At 55.8% G+C, this 21,917-nt stretch overlaps 8 protein-coding genes across 8 annotated transcripts; 3 read left to right on the forward strand and 5 right to left on the reverse strand.

Moving 5' to 3' along the window:
- Window positions 1-278: 278 nt before the first annotated feature.
- On the forward strand, window positions 279-2,903 carry L226DRAFT_558933 (uncharacterized protein). The gene is made up of 10 exons (XM_067683266.1): window positions 279-606; window positions 672-746; window positions 844-929; window positions 986-1,065; window positions 1,122-1,174; window positions 1,254-1,399; window positions 1,452-1,554; window positions 1,608-2,007; window positions 2,060-2,501; window positions 2,564-2,903. The coding sequence occupies exons 1-10, from the start codon at window positions 472-474 to the stop codon at window positions 2,703-2,705; spliced, it is 1,662 nt and encodes a 553-aa protein (XP_067538482.1). The 5' UTR covers window positions 279-471; the 3' UTR covers window positions 2,706-2,903.
- A 541-nt stretch (window positions 2,904-3,444) lies between these two features.
- L226DRAFT_568895 (uncharacterized protein) lies at window positions 3,445-6,319 on the forward strand (the record flags this gene model as incomplete). The annotated part of the gene is made up of 5 exons (XM_067684223.1): window positions 3,445-3,744; window positions 3,800-4,772; window positions 4,830-5,018; window positions 5,078-5,247; window positions 5,318-6,319. The coding sequence occupies 5 exons, from the start codon at window positions 3,445-3,447 to the stop codon at window positions 6,317-6,319; spliced, it is 2,634 nt and encodes an 877-aa protein (XP_067538483.1).
- A 454-nt stretch (window positions 6,320-6,773) lies between these two features.
- On the reverse strand, window positions 6,774-9,855 carry L226DRAFT_600862 (glycoside hydrolase; the record flags this gene model as incomplete). Its single annotated transcript, XM_067685678.1, has 14 exons — window positions 9,397-9,855; window positions 9,158-9,314; window positions 9,017-9,051; window positions 8,885-8,933; window positions 8,740-8,814; window positions 8,513-8,655; window positions 8,382-8,448; window positions 8,250-8,323; window positions 8,011-8,184; window positions 7,782-7,940; window positions 7,703-7,719; window positions 7,460-7,623; window positions 7,220-7,400; window positions 6,774-7,125 (listed from the first exon to the last, which is right to left on the reverse strand). The coding sequence occupies exons 1-14, from the start codon at window positions 9,466-9,468 to the stop codon at window positions 6,774-6,776; spliced, it is 1,719 nt and encodes a 572-aa protein (XP_067538484.1). The 5' UTR covers window positions 9,469-9,855.
- A 465-nt stretch (window positions 9,856-10,320) lies between these two features.
- Window positions 10,321-12,302, reverse strand: L226DRAFT_335997 (uncharacterized protein). Its single transcript, XM_067674036.1, has 7 exons — window positions 11,926-12,302; window positions 11,675-11,848; window positions 11,492-11,616; window positions 11,269-11,440; window positions 10,900-11,211; window positions 10,752-10,847; window positions 10,321-10,688 (listed from the first exon to the last, which is right to left on the reverse strand). The coding sequence occupies exons 1-7, from the start codon at window positions 12,199-12,201 to the stop codon at window positions 10,518-10,520; spliced, it is 1,326 nt and encodes a 441-aa protein (XP_067538485.1). The 5' UTR covers window positions 12,202-12,302; the 3' UTR covers window positions 10,321-10,517.
- A 470-nt stretch (window positions 12,303-12,772) lies between these two features.
- On the forward strand, window positions 12,773-13,681 carry L226DRAFT_336343 (uncharacterized protein). The gene has a single exon (XM_067674039.1). It carries the CDS (start codon window positions 12,901-12,903, stop codon window positions 13,426-13,428), a length of 528 nt encoding a protein of 175 aa, XP_067538486.1. The 5' UTR covers window positions 12,773-12,900; the 3' UTR covers window positions 13,429-13,681.
- Window positions 13,507-15,664, reverse strand: L226DRAFT_336261 (uncharacterized protein). Its single transcript, XM_067674038.1, has 3 exons — window positions 15,009-15,664; window positions 14,429-14,959; window positions 13,507-14,363 (listed from the first exon to the last, which is right to left on the reverse strand). Exons 1-3 carry the CDS (start codon window positions 15,384-15,386, stop codon window positions 13,800-13,802), a joined length of 1,473 nt encoding a protein of 490 aa, XP_067538487.1. The 5' UTR covers window positions 15,387-15,664; the 3' UTR covers window positions 13,507-13,799.
- Window positions 15,665-15,980: 316 nt separating this feature from the next.
- On the reverse strand, window positions 15,981-17,894 carry L226DRAFT_336024 (CAIB/BAIF family enzyme). The gene is made up of 9 exons (XM_067674037.1): window positions 17,558-17,894; window positions 17,208-17,486; window positions 17,071-17,149; window positions 16,858-17,014; window positions 16,660-16,809; window positions 16,442-16,611; window positions 16,301-16,385; window positions 16,139-16,246; window positions 15,981-16,085 (listed from the first exon to the last, which is right to left on the reverse strand). The coding sequence occupies exons 1-9, from the start codon at window positions 17,796-17,798 to the stop codon at window positions 16,020-16,022; spliced, it is 1,335 nt and encodes a 444-aa protein (XP_067538488.1). The 5' UTR covers window positions 17,799-17,894; the 3' UTR covers window positions 15,981-16,019.
- A 973-nt stretch (window positions 17,895-18,867) lies between these two features.
- L226DRAFT_336365 (uncharacterized protein) lies at window positions 18,868-21,682 on the reverse strand. The gene is made up of 5 exons (XM_067674040.1): window positions 21,389-21,682; window positions 20,347-21,331; window positions 20,110-20,298; window positions 19,891-20,060; window positions 18,868-19,832 (listed from the first exon to the last, which is right to left on the reverse strand). Exons 1-5 carry the CDS (start codon window positions 21,632-21,634, stop codon window positions 19,116-19,118), a joined length of 2,307 nt encoding a protein of 768 aa, XP_067538489.1. The 5' UTR covers window positions 21,635-21,682; the 3' UTR covers window positions 18,868-19,115.
- Between the last annotated feature and the right edge of the window lie 235 nt (window positions 21,683-21,917).

Consider the following 21,917-nt stretch of genomic DNA (forward strand, 5'->3'; position numbering starts at 1 on the left):
TATGATATCTGCCAGTACCCCAGTAATGCAAGTCAGTTATTCTCCGGAGTCCGAGCTAACGAAGCATCGCTGCTGCGCTGATCCCTGGATGATAGAGAATCTCTCGGCGCTCTTGGATAGCGTCAGAACCCAATGTCCTCCATTTGGCGAAGTTATTGAACAGCATCAGGAGGACGGGCCTTCGACGGCGACGACCCAGTCATGTGGCGAACGTGGTCAGGCTAACTACAGCCTACCCCGCTTGCATCATTGCTTTTCCTCCGGCGGAGTCCCCATATAAACCGACGACATGGCTTCCCAAGCCCGCCTTCTCAGGCTAGCTTCTTCCCCACATTCCTACTGTCATTAACTTATCCGCATTGACAGCCCGTCAGAGTCTCTTCGACAAGAACTCCGCTGTCTGCGTCGTAATTTATACTCCCTGTCCCAGGTTCATCGAAGTAGGATCGCCCTAGTGCTCCCTAGACTACCATGTCCTCTACAACTGCGGTTTCCCCCCTCTCGACCACCCAACCGGTCGAATCAATGTCTAGCAGCACCCCGGAGCGGACGCCCCGTACCCTCATCCTCTGCTTCGACGGTACCTCCAACCAATTTGATGGTGATGTGAGGCTATTTACCTATGTGTGCCGACATTCTCCCGGATGCTCGCTGACACGCTTATCGCGCAGAACACAAACGTAGTCAAGTTTTATTCCCTGCTCAAGAAGGACGACGACTTCGACCAGCAGCTCTGCTACTACCAGGTGGGTGGAGGGCATCGTCTCACGACGGCATGCCTGCACTCTGCATCCCACGGGATTAATAGCTCATGACACGGATGCATTCTCGCCTTCTCCGCAGCCTGGGATAGGAACATACTTCAATCCAGGCGTGGTTTCTCCGCTCTTCCAATGGTGTGCGAAGATTCTTGACGAAGCATTCGCATGGTCCGTGTGCTCGACCATGGGGCCATTCGTCCGTACTGACGCACGAGCCTTGACAGGTATCTCGACGAACACGTTCGTGGAGGCTACCAGTTCTTGATGCAGAACTATGTGGCCGGAGACAAGATATGTATTTTCGGTACGATCCAGGCATCTGAGCTCACCTTGACACGCGCACTGAATGTCTCATCGAAGGATTCTCGCGCGGGGCCTATACCGCTAGAGCCTTAGCTGGGTTGCTTCACAAGGTACGCACGTGGCGTCGTAGTCGGCGGCCTGCCAGCTGTATGTGCGACAACCCAATAACTCAAAATGGCCTCTTCACAGATCGGACTGCTTCCCCGAGATAATCCAGAACAGATCCCCTTCGCGTACAAGCTCTACAAGAAAACAGACGACGAGAGCCTCGCTCTCGCGGCCGGCTTCAAGCAGACCTTCTGCCGAGATGTGCAGATTGAGTTCGTTGGCGTCTGGTAAGTCGCAGATATCCTACCAGTACTCGACATAAGCTCTCACACCATCCAGGGAGACGGTGTCAAGCGTTGGCGTACTCATGGGGCGCACGCTTCCCTTTACCACTGCGAACACCACCATTAAGACGTTCCGACATGCCTTGTCCCTGGATGAGGTATTTGTGGTTCTCCGTATCACCGCTGGCGTCATTTTTGACAACTGCGACAGCATCGCGTGAAGTTCCAGCCCAACCTCTACCACCGAGCGACCCCAGAAGAGCAGTCAGCTGCGAAGACGCCCTCTGTGAAGGCAGAGAGCTTGGCCACAGGCACGACATCCCAGGCCCCTGCACAGGCGAAGAGGGATACTGCGGTCAAGCGTCCGACTGCAGCGGTGCGTAGGCAGAGGTCGCTTGGGTCGTGGATGCGCAGGTGGCCGTCCAGGAACCGGCAGAACCCAGCGACGATGACCATGCCAAAGGTCAAGCAGGAGAACGTGGACCTCGAAGCAGGAGTCAACACGCAGTCATCCAACGCGTCAACCTCGTCCAACGCCTCAAGCGGGTCAAGCGACGAGATCGCTGGAGGGACGGACGTGTTGGAGGTCTGGTTCGCTGGCTGTCACAGCGGTACGTCCTGTTGTCCCATGTACTTCCTGAAAGTCTCTGAGCTCTCCAATAGATGTTGGCGGAGGTTCCGTCCCTGACGACACGAAGACCAGCCTCTCGGACATCACTCTGCGCTGGATGGTTCGCGAGGTCGTCCTGGCACAATGCGGTATCACGTTTGACCAGGCCGCCCTCGTGCGCGCCAACATCCCCGACGCCATCTTCAAAGGTTCAGGCATGCCGCTGCCCAAGAACACGATCATCACTCCTAAGCCAGCTGAGGACGTCAACCTTCCCTCCCAAATCGACCCCGCGAATCCGAAACCGCAGGATCCCGCCTCGAACTCTCCGACCGACGGCTCGGGATCTGGCAGCGATCCGCTCGACGTGGACGTCGACGCGCTGCAGCCAATATATGACGAGCTCCAGTTGACAAAGTCTTGGTGGCTCCTCGAGATTATCCCGCTTTCGTACCAGTGCCAGGACGCGAGCGGGAAGTGGGTCACGAAGTGGTGGTACGTCTGTCTTGTACTGGGCCTATGTCTATCTTCATGCCGATGACCCTTTCGCTACATAGGATACACCTCGGACGAGGCCGAGAGATAACCCAAACCAAGCCGAAGTTCCATGTGACCGTCAAGGAGCGCATGCAAGACCAGAACTTGAAGTATACTCCGCGCGCGAAGTGGACGGCAGGGACGGAGATATATGTGGAATGAACGGATGTTCATTTCTCCTGTGAACTTGTTGTTCCTCTATTTAAATCGTCACTTCCTGGTTGCATCTACTATCGGTATTCTTCTCTAGCTCTACCCTACTCATCAATCCCCTGTCAATACCCAAACATCCTCTTGATGTGACGTACATACTTAACGACCTCACCACCCCTACGACCTGTTACGACCTTATACGAATGCAATGATGTTTTTCTATCACTGTTCAACTGACTTGAACACTAGTCTCCTTGTAGTGTGCACGCAAACAGTACTGACAATCTGCGGCCCATTATGGAACGCAGGGACTTGTGGGCGTCTAGATGTCTGCATCGCCTCGTCTTGTACCTCCAGCACGCCGTACAGCAATCTATGGAAATCTCTATCATCGATCGCCCACACGCACCCACCGACTCTGCGCACAGGACTACGCTATGGGGACATGTTGAGTATCCCCTCAGCTACCCAGCTTAGAAGTTGGTTCTAGCTTGACAACACAAGCTTGTTGTTCTTGCTGACAACAAGAGCGTTAGGGCCAGAAGCGTCGATGTGCTCACAATAAGCACCATAAACACCGCCCAATCACTATGTCGTTGTACCTTGGGTCCTTGCGGCGTTGTCCTTTCCTTGGCACTATCGTCTCTGTTCGTCGGAGCGAAGCGCTAGCAGGCGTTGATATATGCACTTCTGTGGGCGGCCCTAATCCCCAACAACTATCCGACAACGCCGCCGTTCCGCCACACCCATGGCCATCGAGCATCCCACCTCGTCTCCCTGTTACTGTGCTTACGATGTCCCAGTGGCCGTAGACCAGAACATGGAGTCGCTATACAAGCAGGAAGCGCTCCTCCATAATGCCAAAGACTCGCATAGGTTCATAGTAGGCCCCATGCCTGTACCCGAATTTCTCCGCCGCTTCCTCAAGGTACAAGACGTCGTACAAGTCTCCAAAGAACGGACGACTCATCCTAGCTCTGGCAACTTCTTTGGAGTGCCTGACACAACAGATGGTGGCTTCCGCACGGCGCGAATATACGAACCCCTGGTGCGCCACGGCACATACACATGCTCGCCACAGCTTCCGCTGACCATCTTCTCAGCTCAAGGCATTGAAAGATAACAATTTGTGTCCGGGTTTCGGGTTTCGTCAGCCGTCGGAACCTGCCGTTCCCAAGCATGAGCTCGGCAGAACGGAGCCACACATATGTTGCTACGCAGCGGAACAGCTCGCGACACTCGAAGGAAACCCTTCGCCCAAGCTCGGCTACGCTGAGCTTTTCATCGACGTCAGTTACACCCAGCCCAACCTGGACTATTTCTGTGACCAGAGCCCCTTGAGCCCGCCAGATTTTGTGTCCACCATCACCGACAATTGTGCGCCTGGGATCAAAGACAAGCTCGACAAGGCGTGGGGGCAACACATTTCCTACGTGACGGAGGTGTTTGCGCGGCAACATCGGGTCTTCTTCTTCACCGTGGCGATCTCCGGCCATTTTGCCCGTCTCTTGCGATGGGACCGTGCGGGCTGCATCGTCACGCAGAGGTTCGATATTCGCACTCATCCCGAGCTACTGGTCGACTTCCTCAAAGGGTTCTCTAAACTCTCCAAGACCGAACGCGGCCATGACGCCACAGTCGGCGCAGCCACCTCCGACGAAGAGGCCGTGTTCCGTGACGCTATCGCGCAACACGTCAAGGCACAGCTAGGGGTGGAGGGCGCAGAGCTGGAGAAGGCCGTCGCGGAGCACTATCTCCCGGGGCGCGTCTCTGCGATGCACGTCCTACAGCAGGGCACTGTGGCATGCCCGGATACGGTTCGCCGATACCTTGTCTCCCGTCCGGTCATCTCACCTCTGTTCCTCGACGGCAGAGGCACGCGGGGCTTCTGGGCTGTTGACGCGTCTACCAACCAGGTCGCCTTCCTGAAAGACACCTGGCGCTTCACCGGGTATCCACTGGAGGGAGATATACTCGAGGAGATGAACGCTAAGGGTGTGCGCAACATCCCTTCACTGCTATACCACGGAGAGGTACCGGACGTTCTTCCAGTCGACCGCAAACGGCGCTTCGAGTGTAGGTGCCTTCTGAATTCCTTATACGTGTTCTCTCGCTGATGAAACCTTCGTGTAGTCAATGAAATCCAGAGCACGGAGACCGACGAGTATTGTCATGACTCTTTCGTGTGTTTCTTGAAAGGGAAGGCGGTTTCTGTCGCCAAGCTCGTGCACTACCGGGTTGTGCTCGGGACCGTCGGATATTCCTTGAAGCGCTTGCGAGGGACGGAAGAGCTTCTACATGCAACGTTCGACGTCCTCCAAGGTTTGTGTCACTAATGATTTGGCCTGACCTTCTCCTGACACTGACACTCGCATTGATAGCTATGGCGGATGCGCGGAACAAGGATTCGCGCATCCACAGGGACCTCAGTATGGGTAACATCATCTTGGTTGCGGAGGAGGGTCGTTCCTCAAGGAGGGGCTACCTCATCGACTGGGATGTATCTTGTGAAGTGGACGACACTGGTGCATCTATCCACAGAGATCGTCCCGTGAGTCCTATCTCCCAAGCTCTTACTAACGTCACACAGCAAGCAGCTCATGACTATCGCACACTTGCAGGGTACCTGGGAGTACATGTCGCTTGCCATGATGGACCACGATGGCGTAGACAAGGACCACAGGCAGACCCTCGAGGACGACATGGAGTCCCTTCTCTACGTCATCATCCACTGTGGTCTCCTTTGGCTTCCTCACAACCTCACTGACGCCCAGCTGGACGCGACCATCGACATGTTCTTCACCTCCCGCAACGTCTCCCTGAGCGATACCGAGGCCGTCCGGCAGGAGGCCAAGGAGCGGGGTATCCAGCCCATGGAGATCGATTGCGGGCTCCAGGACTGGCTCTTCGACCTGCTCGACCACTTCTCTGGGCCCGAGCCTCCCGAGAGCGGGGATGCCGACGATGATGTGGATCACGCAGGAGGAGAGGCAGACGAACGGCCAGCACAAGAGTGGAAGATCGAGAACTTGGAGAAGTTCTGGGAGGAGTTCCTCCAGACGCACACGCTCGGCCGGGACGACCGGGTCGTCCACAACCACCCTCGCGCGACCGGAACCTCTTCCGCCGTGGGGGGCGCGGAGCCCTCCTCCAAAGCTGAGACTGCTGCTGCTGCTCCGACTGCAAGCGAATCAACACCGTCTGCGTCAAGCGTCGCCAAGGGCAAGCGCCGTGCGGAGGAGCCAGCGTGGACGGGCGACCTCGATACGCCTACGAAGCGCGCACGCCTCGAGGAAGCCGCAGTCCCTTCGTCGTCTGCCAAGGGGCCTGCGAGTGTCGCAGCTGGGAGTTCGTCGTCGAGCTCTCACGTCGTCTCAGGAAAGTCTGCCGCCTCTTCGCGCAAAGATATTACAAGTCCGGTCCCGAGCGTTGGTCATTCTTCGATTCTTGTCCCGTCAACCAGCGAGTCGCCGTCCTCGAGCGCGGTGCTGGGCAAACGCGGAGCGGGAGAGCGAGATCCTTCTGAGTCTGAGTCAGCGCCTGAGCCTGGTCCATCTACGGTGCGGGAACAGAAGAGATTCCGGCTTGACATCAGTGGCTCGGAGGTCAAGCTTCAAGAGTGAGGTTACGGCGGCCTGGTCCTCGGTGATTACCTCTCGTCGTTCGTCTGTCGCACATCCAGCTGACCAGGAGGGATCAGGGGACAAGCCTAGCGACGAGCTCGGGTTGCATAGTGCGCTATGTGCTAGCCCAGTAGGGACAACCGCGGTGCATCTCTGAGTCTCTTCGCGCGTTTGTATCGTTTGACGTCGTGTATACTAGATTGTGGAGCCGTGTAGTAAGTATATTGTACAGATTCCACCTGCAACTAGCTAGTCATGTGTCGTCATGGGTGTCATGAAAAGTCGTGTCGAGCGATATGATAATGTTACGGGTACTGAGAAGCTGAAAGAGCTTTCGCGATACGAAGTCATTCATGACCGGAAGCAGTCGGGAATGGGGGTGTTATGTAATATGCGTAGAAGACGAGGGCAAAAGGCGGGCGGGAGAGGACGAGTCGCGACCGGGCTCGCCCACTCACTGCTGCCGATGGAACCTGAACAATGGCTGCTGCGCCGCGACATCGCCGTAGAGGGAGCCATCGAACATCTTCTCTCCGTACTCGTCCTCGTCCTCCGCATCCGCAGCAGCACCGGCGGAGGTAGCGTGTTCAAACGCGACCGTCGCAGCCGAGTTCGCGTTCCCACCAAAGGTGACGGTGGCGTTCGCGAGCGCTCCGTCGTCGTCATCGAACGAGTGTCCCTCGTTCGGCGCGTACCACCAGAGCGTCGTGACGCCGACGGGGAAGGTATATGTCGCCTGCTGACCGCGGAACTCGATTGTCGTCTGCACCGGGGTCGGATTCCAAGGCCCGTCCGGGTGGTCGTCCCTGCGAGAACGCGCGAGCGGAGGTTGTCAGCCGAGTTCCGGAGCTAATAGGGCTAATACGGAAGCAGAGGCTGCAGAGTAAAGGTTGTCCTTACCAGTTCAGGACGACGAGGCTGTAGCGAAGCCAGTCCGCGGAGTTCACGCGCCCCGTCACGTATGCGCCGACACGGAGCCCCCAGTTGAGCGTGCCTCCGACGTTGACCCCGATGCGCTTTCCCCAGGGCCCTCCTGCATCACGAGGCAGGATCGCCTTCGATGCTTGTGCCATAGAGTAGACTGTCGGTGGTGTCAGAAGTCAGATCACTGGCTATATGCGTCATTGAAGGACGACGTACACTCTTGGTTGACGCTCCAGCTCCCGTCGCTGTTAACGGTGACAACTGGGCGGCAGGGCGTGCCGCAGCTGCTCGTGCCTGGGAGCTTCGGGCTGCCGTTGCCATCCAGCGCGAGGTTCCACATCAGGCCATTGTGAGAGTTGTGCTCTATGGACCCGATAAAGCTGTGCCAGACGTCAAAGGATCAGGGGCACGAACGCAAACAAGGTGAAATGGTCGAGCACGCTGTGCTTGTGCACTCACAGGTTGTCCATGTACCACTGCGGTCGCATCCATCTGTTGAGCATGCGCTGTACGCCAAGCAGCCAAATAGGGTGCGTACCTTGATATCGCTCCACCAGTCGCTGCCCTGGGTGCCGGAGCATTCTGTGAAGTAGATCTCCTTTTGCGGATAAGCGGTGTGGAAGGTGTCCTGCTGGCTCACAGTGCCACCGTAGCAGTGGAACGAGACACCGGCAAAGGCGCTGGAAGCTTGTTGCATCTAGGGGGTCTTCGCGTCAACCAACGGTGCCGTAAATAGGTTACATAGCAGATGATGATGGATGTCGTACCAATTGAATGGGATAGCCTCCCGCGTCGTCCCAGTTGTGGTCGTACCCTATTATCTTTGTGCCTGAGAAGCCGTTGGAATCCATGAGGCTACGCAGAGCCAATCCGATTTGCGCCTCTTGGGATGCGGATATCTTGCATGTAGGGTATGTAGGGTTGCTGTTCTCCGGCTCATTCTTCAAGCGTAGATGAGTATCCATACCCGCAAGCGATGAAGGTAGCTGCCGGCTGGCCGACGAACCTGAATACTGATGGCGTAGACCGAGATGCCCTTGTTCTTGTAGCCCTGCAAGGACTTGAGGAGGTAGTTTGCGTCTGCGTGCCGTGTGCTGGATGAGCTGCGCAGGTCATGCGAGGCGATCACTTGACTCACAAACGCTGGTATAGTTTGAGAGGAAGTTTCCCCCGTTCATAGTCCCAGAGTCCTTCATCCATCCCGGCTGGCGGCGCGAGCACGTGTGAGCACATCGGATATGCCGCTTCAGGGTAGCAACGACGACATACCGGAGACCAGGGGAGAATGTGAATCCGAAGCAAGCTATTTATGCTGCGTATGTCATTCAGGACCGAGAAGAGATACGACGGCGCTCTGTTGATGTTGAAGCTGCTCAAGGCATTGTCTCCGCTGACGTCATCGAAGCTGTATACTGCATGGCGACGGGTGTGCGCATCAGCCGTCTGCCAACCAAGCATACCACTGCCAGGCCCCGCCGCGGCGACCGTCTGCTCACCGTTCGCTGAAAAGTCGGATGCCCCGAGCGGGATCCTCAGGTACGAAAAGCCCGCAGAGTTCGCGCCGTCCGTCGCTGTGCAAGCAGGCGTGAGTGTGAGAACGGGCAGCGCGATGCACGCACTCTGTCCATATGCGGCACTCACGGTCGAAGAGGTACTCGAGCAGGCTCCAGTAGTTGTTCGAGTTCTTGCTCTGCCACGCGGAGAGGTGTCAAGTGAGCATGCTGCCACTCGGGCCCGCTCAGCCCCCGCGACGTGACCTTGTACTGTACGTACCTTCAGGTTGTTCAGGATCTGCGCAGAAGAGTCGGCTGAGGGTGTCCGCAGTCAGTATGACGCACTTCAGTACCACCGGACACCGCACCCCCGATCACGGGAAGCAGAAGCGTGGGGGTGGCAACGCGAAAGCCGACGCACTTAGTGAAGCTCCGAACCCCCAGACCGACTGGAACGTCGAGGTGTCGGTCACGACGATGTCCGCCTGCCCAATCGCGCCGGGCGAGCCAAAGTTGATCGGGTTCGGCGAGAGGTTCGTGTATGTGAACAGACTCGACCTGTCCCATGTCGTCGACCACTGTGCGGGCTGGCGGTCAGCGAACAATCCCGACGCGTCCGAGCCCAGCCCGAACACGGCAGCGAATGGAAGCTGCACTCACAATGTCGTAGATCTGCTGGCCAAGAATCGGGCCCGCGAAGGCAAGAACGAATGCGAACGTCGGGAGGTGCATCCTGCGAACTGGTAGTCGCGAACAACGGACCAGAGTTCGAGCTCGCGAAGCAACGTATGTCGCAGGGGAGGTGGTGTGGTGGGTGGAGCTGTTGCGACGCGCGAGCAGTCTTAAATAAGGCGGGAGGAGAAGGTAGCCGAGAAGTGGGCAGTCAGAAACGCGGACGCATCAAGCAACGCTCGAATCCCAGCTCCGCGGTGCTGTACCTACTGCCGCAGGTCCCCTCGCTCCATTCTGACTGCGTCTGTGATCTTCTTTCGCAAATGCAACAGAATGCAACCGATTAACTGACATGGCACATGCCGCCGCCCATAGCCCCTTCGTGCGGGAACCCCGCGAGGTCACACGCACTCTGTGACCCCAGTGCGCCCGAATAGTAGATCGCGATCTCCCTCTGCCTGCCGACCCCCATTTCCCGCTATCACCTTAGCATCACCCCCAGCCGACCGGTCTCGATCCGCAAGAGACCGCCTCGGAGGCTTTCTGTTCAGCAGATCGTCCACTTAGACTCCGGCTGCGGGACGTGGTACCACGGACGCACCTTCTCTGAATCCTCCGCTCTACAGCACAACCCTTCTCGCCTGCGGTGCCGCGTGACGATCTCGGCGGCGAACCAGCTGAACAGTGCTATTGTGGTTCGCCTGTACCTGGACATGTGCGGAAACACAGAAAGAGGAGCAAACGCACACAGGTCGGATGCAGATATAGCTCGCAGTAACACACTGCCGGAGTCCGATATGTGTATGTTCGGAAAGGAGGCGTACCGGAGACAGAGTGGCCTGTTAGTGCCACAAGGAAGGCGTTTGCGGATCGCCCGTGCACAGTTATAGCGCTGCTAAGGATGTCACAAGAGAGGTAGGAAGCAGGCTGCGTACCATATCCGTCCACCCCAACTCCGTCTTGCAAACCTTGCACCCTGCCATGGAATGTCCGTTTGATTAGGAGAGCTTGACAGAAACATCGTATGCTACAGGATCACAGGATGAATAGCGACACATGTTGCGTATAGTTCAATCGATTGCTGGCTGCATTCTGAGGCCGCCGTAGTGTTATGTTGACTCCTCAGGAGTCGGGGGAGCGGAAAAGTCATCCACGATAGCTGGCGTGAGACTGTCCACGGACCATGCATCGGTGGTCAGTCGGATGGGCACAACAAGGCGCATCTCTGCAAAGGGCGCCTTGGGCGGGTCCGGTGGAATCATCGTGAACTCAATAAAGTCCTATGGGCGGGAGCCAAGACATGAAAACCATGTGGAGAGATTAAGGGGGCGCTGTCGACGCACCTTGACGCTTAGGCCACCAGCCTTGAAGCCTCCAATCTTGACTTGCGGGTCCAGTCGAATCTGGCCGTTGAAGCAGAGCCAGTCTGGCCCATCACCCTAGTGACTGGTGAGTGAGTACTGTCATTGGTCCGCACAGAGCTTCTCTTACCGAATGCTTGAATTCTCCCTCGCCAATTGTGTCCACACGCCAGATGTCTGTCTTTGTACCCAGAACCAACTCGTTCCTGGAGTGCATGGTGAGATTCCCGAGTGCAGACATCTCTCGCGAGATGACGTACCGCACATCGACCGTGGACTGTCGCAAGACCCTGATACGAGTGAAGACCTTGTTTGGCGCGAGGATAGTTGCGGTGGGACCGTATGGCAGGAAGGCTGCCAGGGAGAAGGCCGACGAGCTGAAGGTGACATGGAATGGAATGTTCTGGCTGATGCAGTACACTCGTGACGCTGGGAGGTAGAGCTGTGTATGCGTCATCCATTAGAACCGTCTCAAAGGGTGCAAATGTAGAGTACGTACCAGACATGAGATGTCCTTCGCGCCTGATATCCGCGCTTTCATGGTGGACTCCCAACCACGCCATTCCGGCGTCTCAATGAACTTGAACGTGTCAAAGGACTGACGCATCGGGGAAGGAAGGGGCACAGCTGGGCGAGAGCGGGGATAGTAGAGGAAGGGTGTCGAGACGATGCTGCATGGAACGGTCAGTCAGATACCTCGAAGACCACTGCGCGAAGCTCACCCGCCGCCTAGCCTCAACAGAGTCGTTGCCTTGTTCCTCACCGCCGTCGCACTGACAGTATACTCGATGTTCGCATTGAAACCCGGTACGCCGGCCAGGTGTACGTCGTGTGTGGGTGGTAGCGGCTATTGCGGCGCGTACTGTCAGTGTAACAATCTCAACGCAGGACAAGCATTTACTCACGTAGGTCTCCCTTCCATCCGAGAACGTAGTAGGCAATGTGAGACTGAACTGCAGGGATGCCGGACATGGCTCCGATTCCGTCTCTTTGCTCCATAGGGTGACCTTGGTCAAGCACAGCTTGTACGTCGTCGTCCCGCCCTCGGCAATTTCGCGCAAACGCAGACTGCCTTCGATCTGCGACACAGAGATGGGGAGGCGACACGTCCTGAATTGGACTGGCTTGGAGGAGGTGATTGGAGAGCAGCGCGCACCTTGACTTCGACAGCCGTCACCCCTTCCACCTTGGACAGACTGACTTCGCCCTCCACGGCCGCGCCGCACCCGTACGTGGGCAAGGTGGCATTGTCCTCCTGTGCGAACAGACGAAGGCTCACGTTCTTGGCCTGCTTCACGAAGTTTCCGGCGGGCCTCCGCGCGGGTCTGTTGAGCGCCAAGCGCTGCTCGAACGCCTGTGGCTCGGCTGTGTACGACGGGGTACGCGGGAAGGCTGGCGGGGCGACATAGCTCGGAAGACTGGTGGTGGACATGGGTGGGTGGGCTAGGATGCGTGGCACTGACAGTCTGCGACGACCGACCGACCGCAGGGAGGAGTATTGAATGTGCAAGACAATATTAGGCCGCACCGGTGACTAAGGGGCACTGTAGCATATGGCGTGCACCATGCGCCGGCTTGCCACCGGACTGTGGGGATGCTCGGGACCTGATGGATATGTTTGAACGCTCGCTATCTCACCCTGCACTGCGGCGTGCACGATGCCAGCACTCGGCGTTTGCGCCGTGACAACCCCGGGTCGGACGAGTCGGACGAGAGGGCAGAAGGAGCGGTGCACGATGCACCGCGCTGGTCGTCGCGAGATACGAGGTCACCATGTCTATCTCCCGGTCATCTTCAATTCTATGTTGGAGCGGTGTCCGCGTGAACTGTTCGACAAGAAGGAGGTGGAACAGTGGTAGAACGTAGAGACGCATCAACGGAAGGACGGGAGCATGTGGAGGTCGGAAGGAACGTGGGGCGTGGCCGCCGGCTCATCACCCCGTTTAACGCGCAAGGTTCTCAAGGTTCTCACTCTCTGTGCTGCGCACGGAATTCATAATACACAAGTAGTGTGAACGTCCCGCAGACGATACACGGTCGTAAATACATTAGGCCCAGTAGACTGTAGTAGTGTCCCAAAAATACAAGAGAGAATCTGAGTGAGTGAACAACCCGGCATGCCAATGTCTAGATGGATGAGTTGTGTATAGACAGAAGTCGGATCTGCAGACCGAACAATGTCGAAACTGGAAAGGATCAGGGAGGCCTAGGGCTCATCGGTATGTATCACAAGCTCGACACCGGGATGCCCGCTTGTGACTTGGCCGTGTCGGACGTCAATCGTATCGGGATGCCTTCCTCTAAAGAAGCATACTGTGACCTGTATGCTGGCGGCGGATCCAACGAGAGCACGATGCTGTCCTGCATGCCAAGAAATGCAATCAGTATCAGCACCCGTGTCAGAGGAAGTGATCACGACAGGTGGACAACACAACAGTCTATGAGTCTCGGACCGGGCCGCTTGATGCTGACTTTAGCCTATGAACGAATGCCAAATTGGTTGCCGACACATGTCTATGCAATAGCAGGCTGGTGGTGCATTCTACACTCAAAAAATGATCTTTCAAGAGGGCGAGAACGAGGAGCTCGGAACATGCATAACAATCAGCGACTGATCGAAGCCTCAGTAGCGTATTCCGAGGACCCCCGTCTACCGTAGTTCAATACATCCGCCCGCGAGGGGACCGAGATGGGGAACCCATGCCACAGATATTTGGACGCTCCCGCCCGCATTACGAGGGATTCCTGTATATGCGTCCCCCGCAACACGCACACTTGTGTGTGGATACACTGATCCCGTCATACCAAAGTAAGGGATAAGAGATGCGCTAGGCGGCATATCGTCCACCAGTATCCCTCCAATGATGATGGGATCAAGTACTGCCCTGCAGGTGGGGAGACTCACAACCAGAAGAGTGTTTCGAATTACGCCCTTTGACATGGCGGTTTTCGAAACACCCTCGCTGAGTCTTCTCGGAAAGTAGCAGCCCTGCCCCTCGACCATCGACAGTGCCTCCCTGTGCTGGAGAGCTACTCGAAGCTACCCAAGCCCATCTCGCCAACATTGGGAAGAGAATAAAGAACACAGGCACTCACCGCGACTTGAACTCCGCTGGCTTCGAAGCCCCCGCAGAAGCCCGGTCCCGTCGGCGGAATGATAATCGCGCCCGACCACACGACAGAGTTCGTCCCCCGGCTCGCGCTGTGCACGACCCCATGGCCGATCGACTGCGCACTGTACATGTAGCTTCTGTCCGGGACCGCCTCGTCCCTCTTGGCCAGGCTTCGGACGGCCTCATGTCTGCCCCGAGGATAGAACGATGCGAACGAGAACCCGGCACTCTGGGCGTCCACGAGCGTCAGACGCTGCACCTTGAGCCTGAGCGGGCACTTGTGCGCCGCCTTACGCGACGAGAGCTGGTTCTGCACAGCTTCGTAGGACAGGTTGAGCGTGGAGGAGGAGAGCGGGAGAAAGGAGGAGGGCATCGGGCGGTACTCGGCGAACCGGTCGAGGATCAGCTGGTCCGCGAAGACCGTAACATGGAAAGGGATCGGTTCTTGATAACAGCATACCGGGGATGACGGCAGGTAGAGCTGCACGAGCGCGGTCACGTCAGCGACAGACGATGGGAAGCATATGTTTGATGAACGATGCCCACATGAACCTTGATGACGGGCGCGTCATTGCGGGATGAGCGCATCTGGTAGACGAACAGTGTGCGTGGGCGGTCGATCGTCTTCTCTGAGATACTTGGGAACGGCCCAGGTATCAAGGGTCGTGTTCGTGGACTGTATCGGAAGGGCACTTTGACACTGCGAGTACGGGGGAGCGCGACATAGTCAGCATCGGGGCTGAGAGGCAAGTCGACCCCATGACAGACGCACTTGCTCAGGCCGCGCCAGAGCGTCGACGCCTCTCTCAGCAGAGTGAGATTGACGACAACGGCATAGGATATCTTGACTATAAATCCCGGTATTCCATGCAGCTCTTCGGCATACGTTGGCGGTAATGGATATTCCTTGCCAGAGGACAAGTGGCGGTAGGTGGCGGGAAGGGTGTACCGGAACGAGGCTCGTGGAGGGAATGATCCATGGCACGAAGCGTCCCAAGAGTATATCTTCGCATCAATGGTTTTGACGGTTGAGGCGCCTGTCCCGGCGAGCTCTTGGATGTGTATCATGCCCTCGACCTTCCAAGACTTGAGGAGACGTCGCAGAAGCAATGCAAAGCACACGCACCTTCACGTCAAGTGCGAGCACTCCAGAGGGACGCGCAATCGCCAGGACTCCCTCAATTGTCTCTCCATTGGAGTAGGCCGGCATGCAAGCGCCTTCCCGCTGCCCGCTCAGCAACAGGGTAAGTCTACTTGAATGCCTGACGTAATGTCCACAAGCGTCGGCTTTGGGAGGCGGGAATGGCGGTAAGGAGCGATTGGGGGCAAGCGGGAGGATCGAAGGTAAAGGGGGTAGAGGGGGTGCATCTTCAACCGGCTTGTGCTTCGAGCTGTTGGGTTGTGGCGTGGACGTGCGTTGTGGCGATGTGGGATGGGAGCGAAGGAACAAGGAGGATCGAGGCCGAGGAATAGGCGTCATGGCGAAAGGATGGGGGAGCGGCATTACATGCGAAGCTAGAGGTAGCAAGTGAGAGGCAGCAACCTAAGCTGAAAACCGGGAGAGACCAGTGTACGGTTGGAGCTGTCAGCCAGCTGCCAGGAGTCATAACGCGCGGCACGAATCGAGTGGTAATATATGTATGGCCCGTGGCGGAGGAATGCTGCCATCTTTGATGTTCTCAAGGCTTCGCAGAGTGATGATGAACAGGAAGAGAAAATGGAGGGATGTGACAGAGAAGGAACTCAGGGAGCTGATGTCTGGAGCGAGGCAGCCAGTGCGCCGGCGGCAGCTCCGTTCAACAACACGACCCGGGAAGCATGTGAGGAAGTGCAAAGTAGATGCGTCGTGGGCCAGATCAGTCTCTGGCCATCGTGCCGTAGAGGAAGACATGCCCAGCCAGGTTGATGTAAGATCAAACCTACCAGAGTGTGTGAATGGCAAGGTTATTGTGAGAAGTACCTGGCAGACGGCGGGTACACTGGATTGTGGACGTACTGGGCGCTGATGATATCGGCCCGGCAGCGGAATGCGTCGCCACGAAGCCAATCAAAGCACTAAATCTGCAGAGTCCTGTGCAAGCATATTGCGCATACTGGGGATATCGATGTAGAAGGATTCTCGTAGTATTGAAACTTTTTAGATGGTTTTCTTCTCCTTAAGTTCCGCTATTTGTTGACCGCTATATCCCAACTCCGTGAGAATCTAATATGGAGCACAGTCAGCGGGAGAACGCAGAAGAAGGACCCAATACGTGCCTCGGTAGTATGCTGTGACAGATAGGGGGGCGGACGTCGAACGGGCATCCTCTTCCCATTATAGGTCACCGCTGGAGAGACAAGCTTGATCTTGCCCGCTCTCGGGTGCTGGCCTCGAAGGTGAATATCTGTGAGACAAGCCCGGTGAACCATCAAACGCACCTCAACCTCAGTGACCATCTGGCGAGCAGCCACCTGGGGATGCGCGAACGTCTGGTGGATATTGTTGATGGGGCCGAACGGAACGCTTCATGACAAGATGTGAGCGTACGGCGGAGGACAGAAGCCAATCCAAGAACGTACCCTAAACCAGTCAACTTCTCGATCCAGTGGTCACGGCCTTCCTTCTGAAGTGTCTCGGTAATGAGATCCACCAGCTCCTGTCGGTTGGCTACTCGAGACTTGTTGGTGCTGAACTTCGAATTCGAAGGAAGGTCGGGTCTTTCGAGGATCCGCTCCGCAAACAGCTTGAACTGAGAACGACGTGAGACAAAACTCTGTTGCAAGGCGGAAACACGTACCTGCTTGTCATTACCAGCACCGATCATGATGAACCCATCCTTGCACGGGAAGACCTGGTATGGCACTATAGAAGGATGCGCTGTCCCGTGCCTAGAACCCTCTTGGCCAGCGATGAGGTAGTTCGAGGCAATATTGGCCAGACCTGCAAGCTGAAAAGCGTTGAGATGATAGAACTAAGGAAGATTCGGGAGACGTACCTGGGATTCGAACAAGTTGCAGTCGATCCAGACCCCTTGACCCGTCTTTTCCCGGGACAGCAGCCCAGCCATGATGGCTCCGTGCGCATATAAGCCGGTCGCGATGTCTGTCACAGCGACACCAACCTTGCACGGTGGCCCGTCCGGTTCGCCGGTACTAATAACAAGCAGCTTGAGGCGTAATGTTCTGTCCAATCCAGGGAAATGCCTCACATGTGCATGAGGCCCGCTTCGGCTTCAACGATTACATCGTATCCAGCAGCCTTCCCGAAGGGTCCTGTCTGACCATAGCCTGAAACAAGGTTCATCAATGAACGGCACGAACCCCTAGACACAGTAGCGTTACGCACCGGTGATACTGGCATAAACTAGACGAGGGTTCAGCCGCCGACAATCCTCCCAACCCAGACCCGCCTCCGCCAGCTTGCCAGACACAAAGTTCTCCACCAACACATCGGCCTGCTTGACGAGCTTGTGGACGATGGCTAGACCCTCCGGCTGCTTGAAGTTCACAGTAATGGAACGCTTGTTCCTGTTGACGGCGAGGAAGTACGCGGACTCTGGAGGTAGATGTGCCGCTTCCTCCGGGGCCGAGTCAATCAAGGGTGCGGCAGGAGGGTACCAGGATCCTCAGAGTGGATATGTCGTCAGCCAAGGGGTCCTGCGCGGGCACTTGAGTCAATCGACGCGACAAGCTCACTCGTATCGTCACCTCGAGAGACCTCCTCAACCTTGATCACGTCCGCACCCAAGTCTGCGAGTAGCATTGTCGCTGTCGGTCCCGCGAGGACCCGCGTCAAGTCGAGGATCTTCACGCCTTGCAACGGGGGCGGAATACCCTGAGCTGGATGGTCGACGTTCAGGTAACGGACACATGGCGGTCTCCGCGAGATGCTGGTGAAGCGCAATGGCGCCGCGCGCCCCAGAAGCCGAGAAGCCATTGTGAGTGAAGAGAACGCGAGCACTTCGACGTGCGCGCGGAGGACAGGCGAAGAGCACTCAGAGACGTTGCAGAGGAAGGCGAGTCATGATGAGAGCGCACCAAGTACTGGGCGCTTGATCTATCCGGTATTCGGTACGTAAAGGTACCGTTCACCCCAGCATACGACGTGATTTACGACAGCCAGATGTTCGGTATGTATTACTACAATGACATGAAGTACGATTCAAAGAGTGCGCGAAAAGACGGGAGGGCACCCATGGCTGGCATGCCCTTAAAGGATTGCGCGCCAGAGTCATGCTAAGGCACGAGCTAGAGTATGTAGTCGGTCGGGCCGCGAACGACCATGTCTTGGAAGCTTCGTATACGCATGATCACCTGAGGAGACTACTTGCGACCGCGGCGGGATGTACTCGTTACCGTCAAAAGTGTTAGAACGCCTCAAATAGGCGCCCAAAAAGTATCCAAAGAAATGACTTCTGATCGCTCAGTACGAACAATCACTTGATGCATCCTAAAGTATTTAAGAGGCAAGCATATGAGGTTCCAATCTGTGGTTATAGAATCATGTGCAGATTGTTATGGCCTGATTTATAGCATGAACTTTCTGCTCAATGCCCATAATGGTTTGTCATGTTTCGTCAAAACCAATTCATACATACTCATGAAGACACTCCCTAAAGCATATCAGTAGAGTTACATGAAGCTCATGTATCTGCTATATGACTCTCACAGAGTGCTGATAATTATAGCAGGAATTATGGTCAAAAATATGAGATCATAGGTAAGTACAAAAGTACCCAACTTTAATAGTGTCACTTCGTCTATGGCTATTTGATATAATGGCCTTGTATACATACCTCGTACAACATCTGTGTGTCTTCTATCTGGTGGTGGTATAAGACTCCAGGACTGGCATAAACAGCAGGATTGAAAGCACTCCTTTCTCAACATTGCTATTTTTCTGTTGATCATATCTTGTACTTTGCCATCTATTCACTGGTCTATTCTCAGTATTGTCTGAGATTTTGGCAATAGATACACTAGGCTCTGAACAACTTATAAACATACCGTGTTTCACGTCTCAATCACTGTGGCTAGACATAAGGGCAAAATGGGGAAGAGAATAAAATAAGTGCTTTATGGAAAATTTACGCTATAGATCAGGCTGTATTAATCTGCATGCAATTTCATGACCACAGATTGGAACCTCATATGCTTGCCTATTAGGTATCCCAGTATACATGAAGTGATTGTTTGTATTGAGCAATCAGAAGTTGTTTCTTTGGATACTTTTTGGGCGCCTATTTGAGGCGTTCTAACACTTTTGACGGTAACGAGTATGTGTACGCACTCCGGTGCACTTTTCCGCAAGTTCTCCAGCAGCTCGCCGGGATTGCTGAACTCGAAGCCGTTCGCTCCTCCGTAACGGCCGGGTTGGGACAGAGACGACGGCAGAGCAGTGGGACTTCTTCGACGCACTTGCGTAGTCTGTGGGATATTCCTCCGATGGCCGCTTGCCCAACGAGATGGCCTCGCTGGACGCCGGGCGGCTAACCGCGTCTTCGACCTCATACTTGTCGGTGACAAGGGGATGATTGTGTGCTTGACGGTCGTTAGATTCGAGTGTATGTGTCTGGAGGAACTCAGCCCAGAACTTGTCGAGGAGATCAAGCTCTGTCCAAGGATCCGGGTCGTCCATCTCCAACGTTCTTGGAGGGTCGCAGTAGTCCATAATCGTGTCCAACCACTCTTTCAGAGGAGCGTTGAACTTGACCGGTTTGGTGTGCGTGCGCATGCTGGCATTGTCAAGTTTGCCCTGTCCACCACCGAGTTGACCATCGATCAACCGCGCATCCTCGAAGAGTAGCCTGATTGTTCGAGATAGTTCTTCATCGGAGAGGTTGTGAGGGAGATATAGGAATGCGCAATACAAGACGACGTAGAGCAAAGACTCCAGATCGTCCTGCAGCGTATGTTTGATCGTCGTTCCACGAGGAGCCATCATCCTGTTTGACATGAATAACCAGGTGCCCTAGAGAAGAAGCAGGTTCGTCAGAATGATTGAAGTAGTAACAGCAGAATGAACGCACCGCACGGCCAACAGTGGCGGCCTCGCCCGCATCATCAGTCTCGCACGATGCGTCCCAGTCGACCAAGTAGCCTCGGCGTATCTTGCTCCCTTCTTCTCGTACCAAGACGATGTTCCCGACGCTGATATCTCTGTGGAGACGCGAGGCGTGCTCATGGACATCGCTCAGAGCTGTCCGCCACATTAGAACTTGTCGCGAATATATCAGCTGCGCGCGCACCATGAAATACATCATAAGCGGCATGGAGGAGCTCCTGCGTCCCGTTGACTCGAGCGAGCCCGTAGCCTACGGTGTTCAAGACCATGCGATAGTGCCAGTATTTCCCTACAACGACCCTACTGTTAGCAGCATTTGATACCCAGGACTCGTCACAATACTCGTCCACGAGCGTGCATTGCATTTCAGCCTCTGTGGAGCATGTCAGGCCCAAGTCCATGGAGCGATAAACCCACTCACGCGGAATTTCATATTCCACATCAGGTATATGGTTGGGAACGTCTCCGTGGCATAGCACCGAAGGGATGTTCCGGACACCACTCTCATGAAGGCGGAGGAGCACTTCGCCTTCCATTTCTATAGCTGAGGAACGCCAAACGTCTTTCAGGAAGACGACACGGCGCGTCGATGTATCGACAGCCCAGAAACCACGTGTAGCTCTGCCGGAGAGGTGGAGAGGGGAGACGACTGGCCGTGAAACAAGGAAGCGATGGAGGTTGTCCGCATTGGCTACTTCTCCGTGGCGTAGAACGACCATCACGGCGACGCAACCCGGCTCATAATGCTCACGCATAGCGTGGTCCAGCTCGGTGTCCTGAACCCCGAGCTGATACCCGACATGCGCTCGGAGAGCGTCACGGAAGAGCTCCTCCTCCTGCGGTAACGCGGCAGTTATGGTAGGATCATGGCCGCGCACTGCGCTAGTCGTCTGTGAGAAACGCCACAAGAAGTCGCAAAACAACTCGGGGTGCTGCCGGATGTCGAAGGACTCGGACACAATGCATCCGCTACGATCCCAGCGAAGGAACCGAGCACAAGAACCAGACATAGAGACGGTGAAGAGTGCCACCCGGTACTGCCGTGCGAAGATTTCCGTCACGTAGGATATGTGCTGACCGAAGGCTCTGTTTCTTCGCCTGTTGAATGTGACATCGCCGCAATGCGGGAAGAAGTCGTGATCCTGGCTATCGTCGTCTGTGGCGTCTGGAGGGTCGACAAAGAAATCGTGGCTAGGATCCGCTTTCACTTCGATGAACAGTTCTGCATAGCCGAGCTCAGCGCGAGGAGATGCGCTTGCATCGACCGCCTCCACGTTTCCTGTTGCGTAGCAGAAGATGTCAGGCTTCATGTCACCTAATCCCCGGGAGGGAGGTTCGACGCTCTTTTCGAAGATGAATCCGGGACAACGGGACTTGTTTCTGGTCCGTTGGTTTAATGCAAGTAGCTGTGCAGCCACTACTGTTAGCTGCCATGGTGTGGCGGGATGATGTTCGGCACATACCAGGTCGCCACACAACTCTTCCGACATATCGGTATGAGCAGGCACACGGCTAAAGGCTCCCCGACTTGACAAAAGGTCAAAGGTGTCGCAGAGGTGCGGCACATACAAGAAATCGTGCATGAAATCACGCACAGGCATGGGCCCAACTGTGTTCATCTTCGCGTCCTCGAACATTTGCTTGTTCCTGATCTTGGCAAGCTCAGGCTCGAGTCCTCTTGTACGCGTGAAAGACGCATCAAGCGCCATGGGTATATTGTAAAGAGGTCGCTGCTGAGAGGGTGTGTGATGGTCGTGCATGGTGGAGGAAGGTAGGGAAGTTGACTTACGGTGTCCAATGCCTTGACGCGTCCCTTTTGTCCGCGCCGAGTGCCGCCACTGTAAGCGCTCTTGGCCTTGACCCTGGTAGGCTCGTGGGGCAGTTATTGTCATCGATAATTGTATGTATCGCATGCACTCCCGAAGCTTAATCCGTCCTCTTTGTCTTACCAGTTCATGTGGGCAAGCCGTAACTGTAGGCTTGAGTATGATT

This window comes from Lentinus tigrinus, assembly GCF_003813185.1.
Source record: "Lentinus tigrinus ALCF2SS1-7 unplaced genomic scaffold L226scaffold_6, whole genome shotgun sequence".
Lineage (NCBI taxonomy): Eukaryota > Fungi > Basidiomycota > Agaricomycetes > Polyporales > Polyporaceae > Lentinus > Lentinus tigrinus.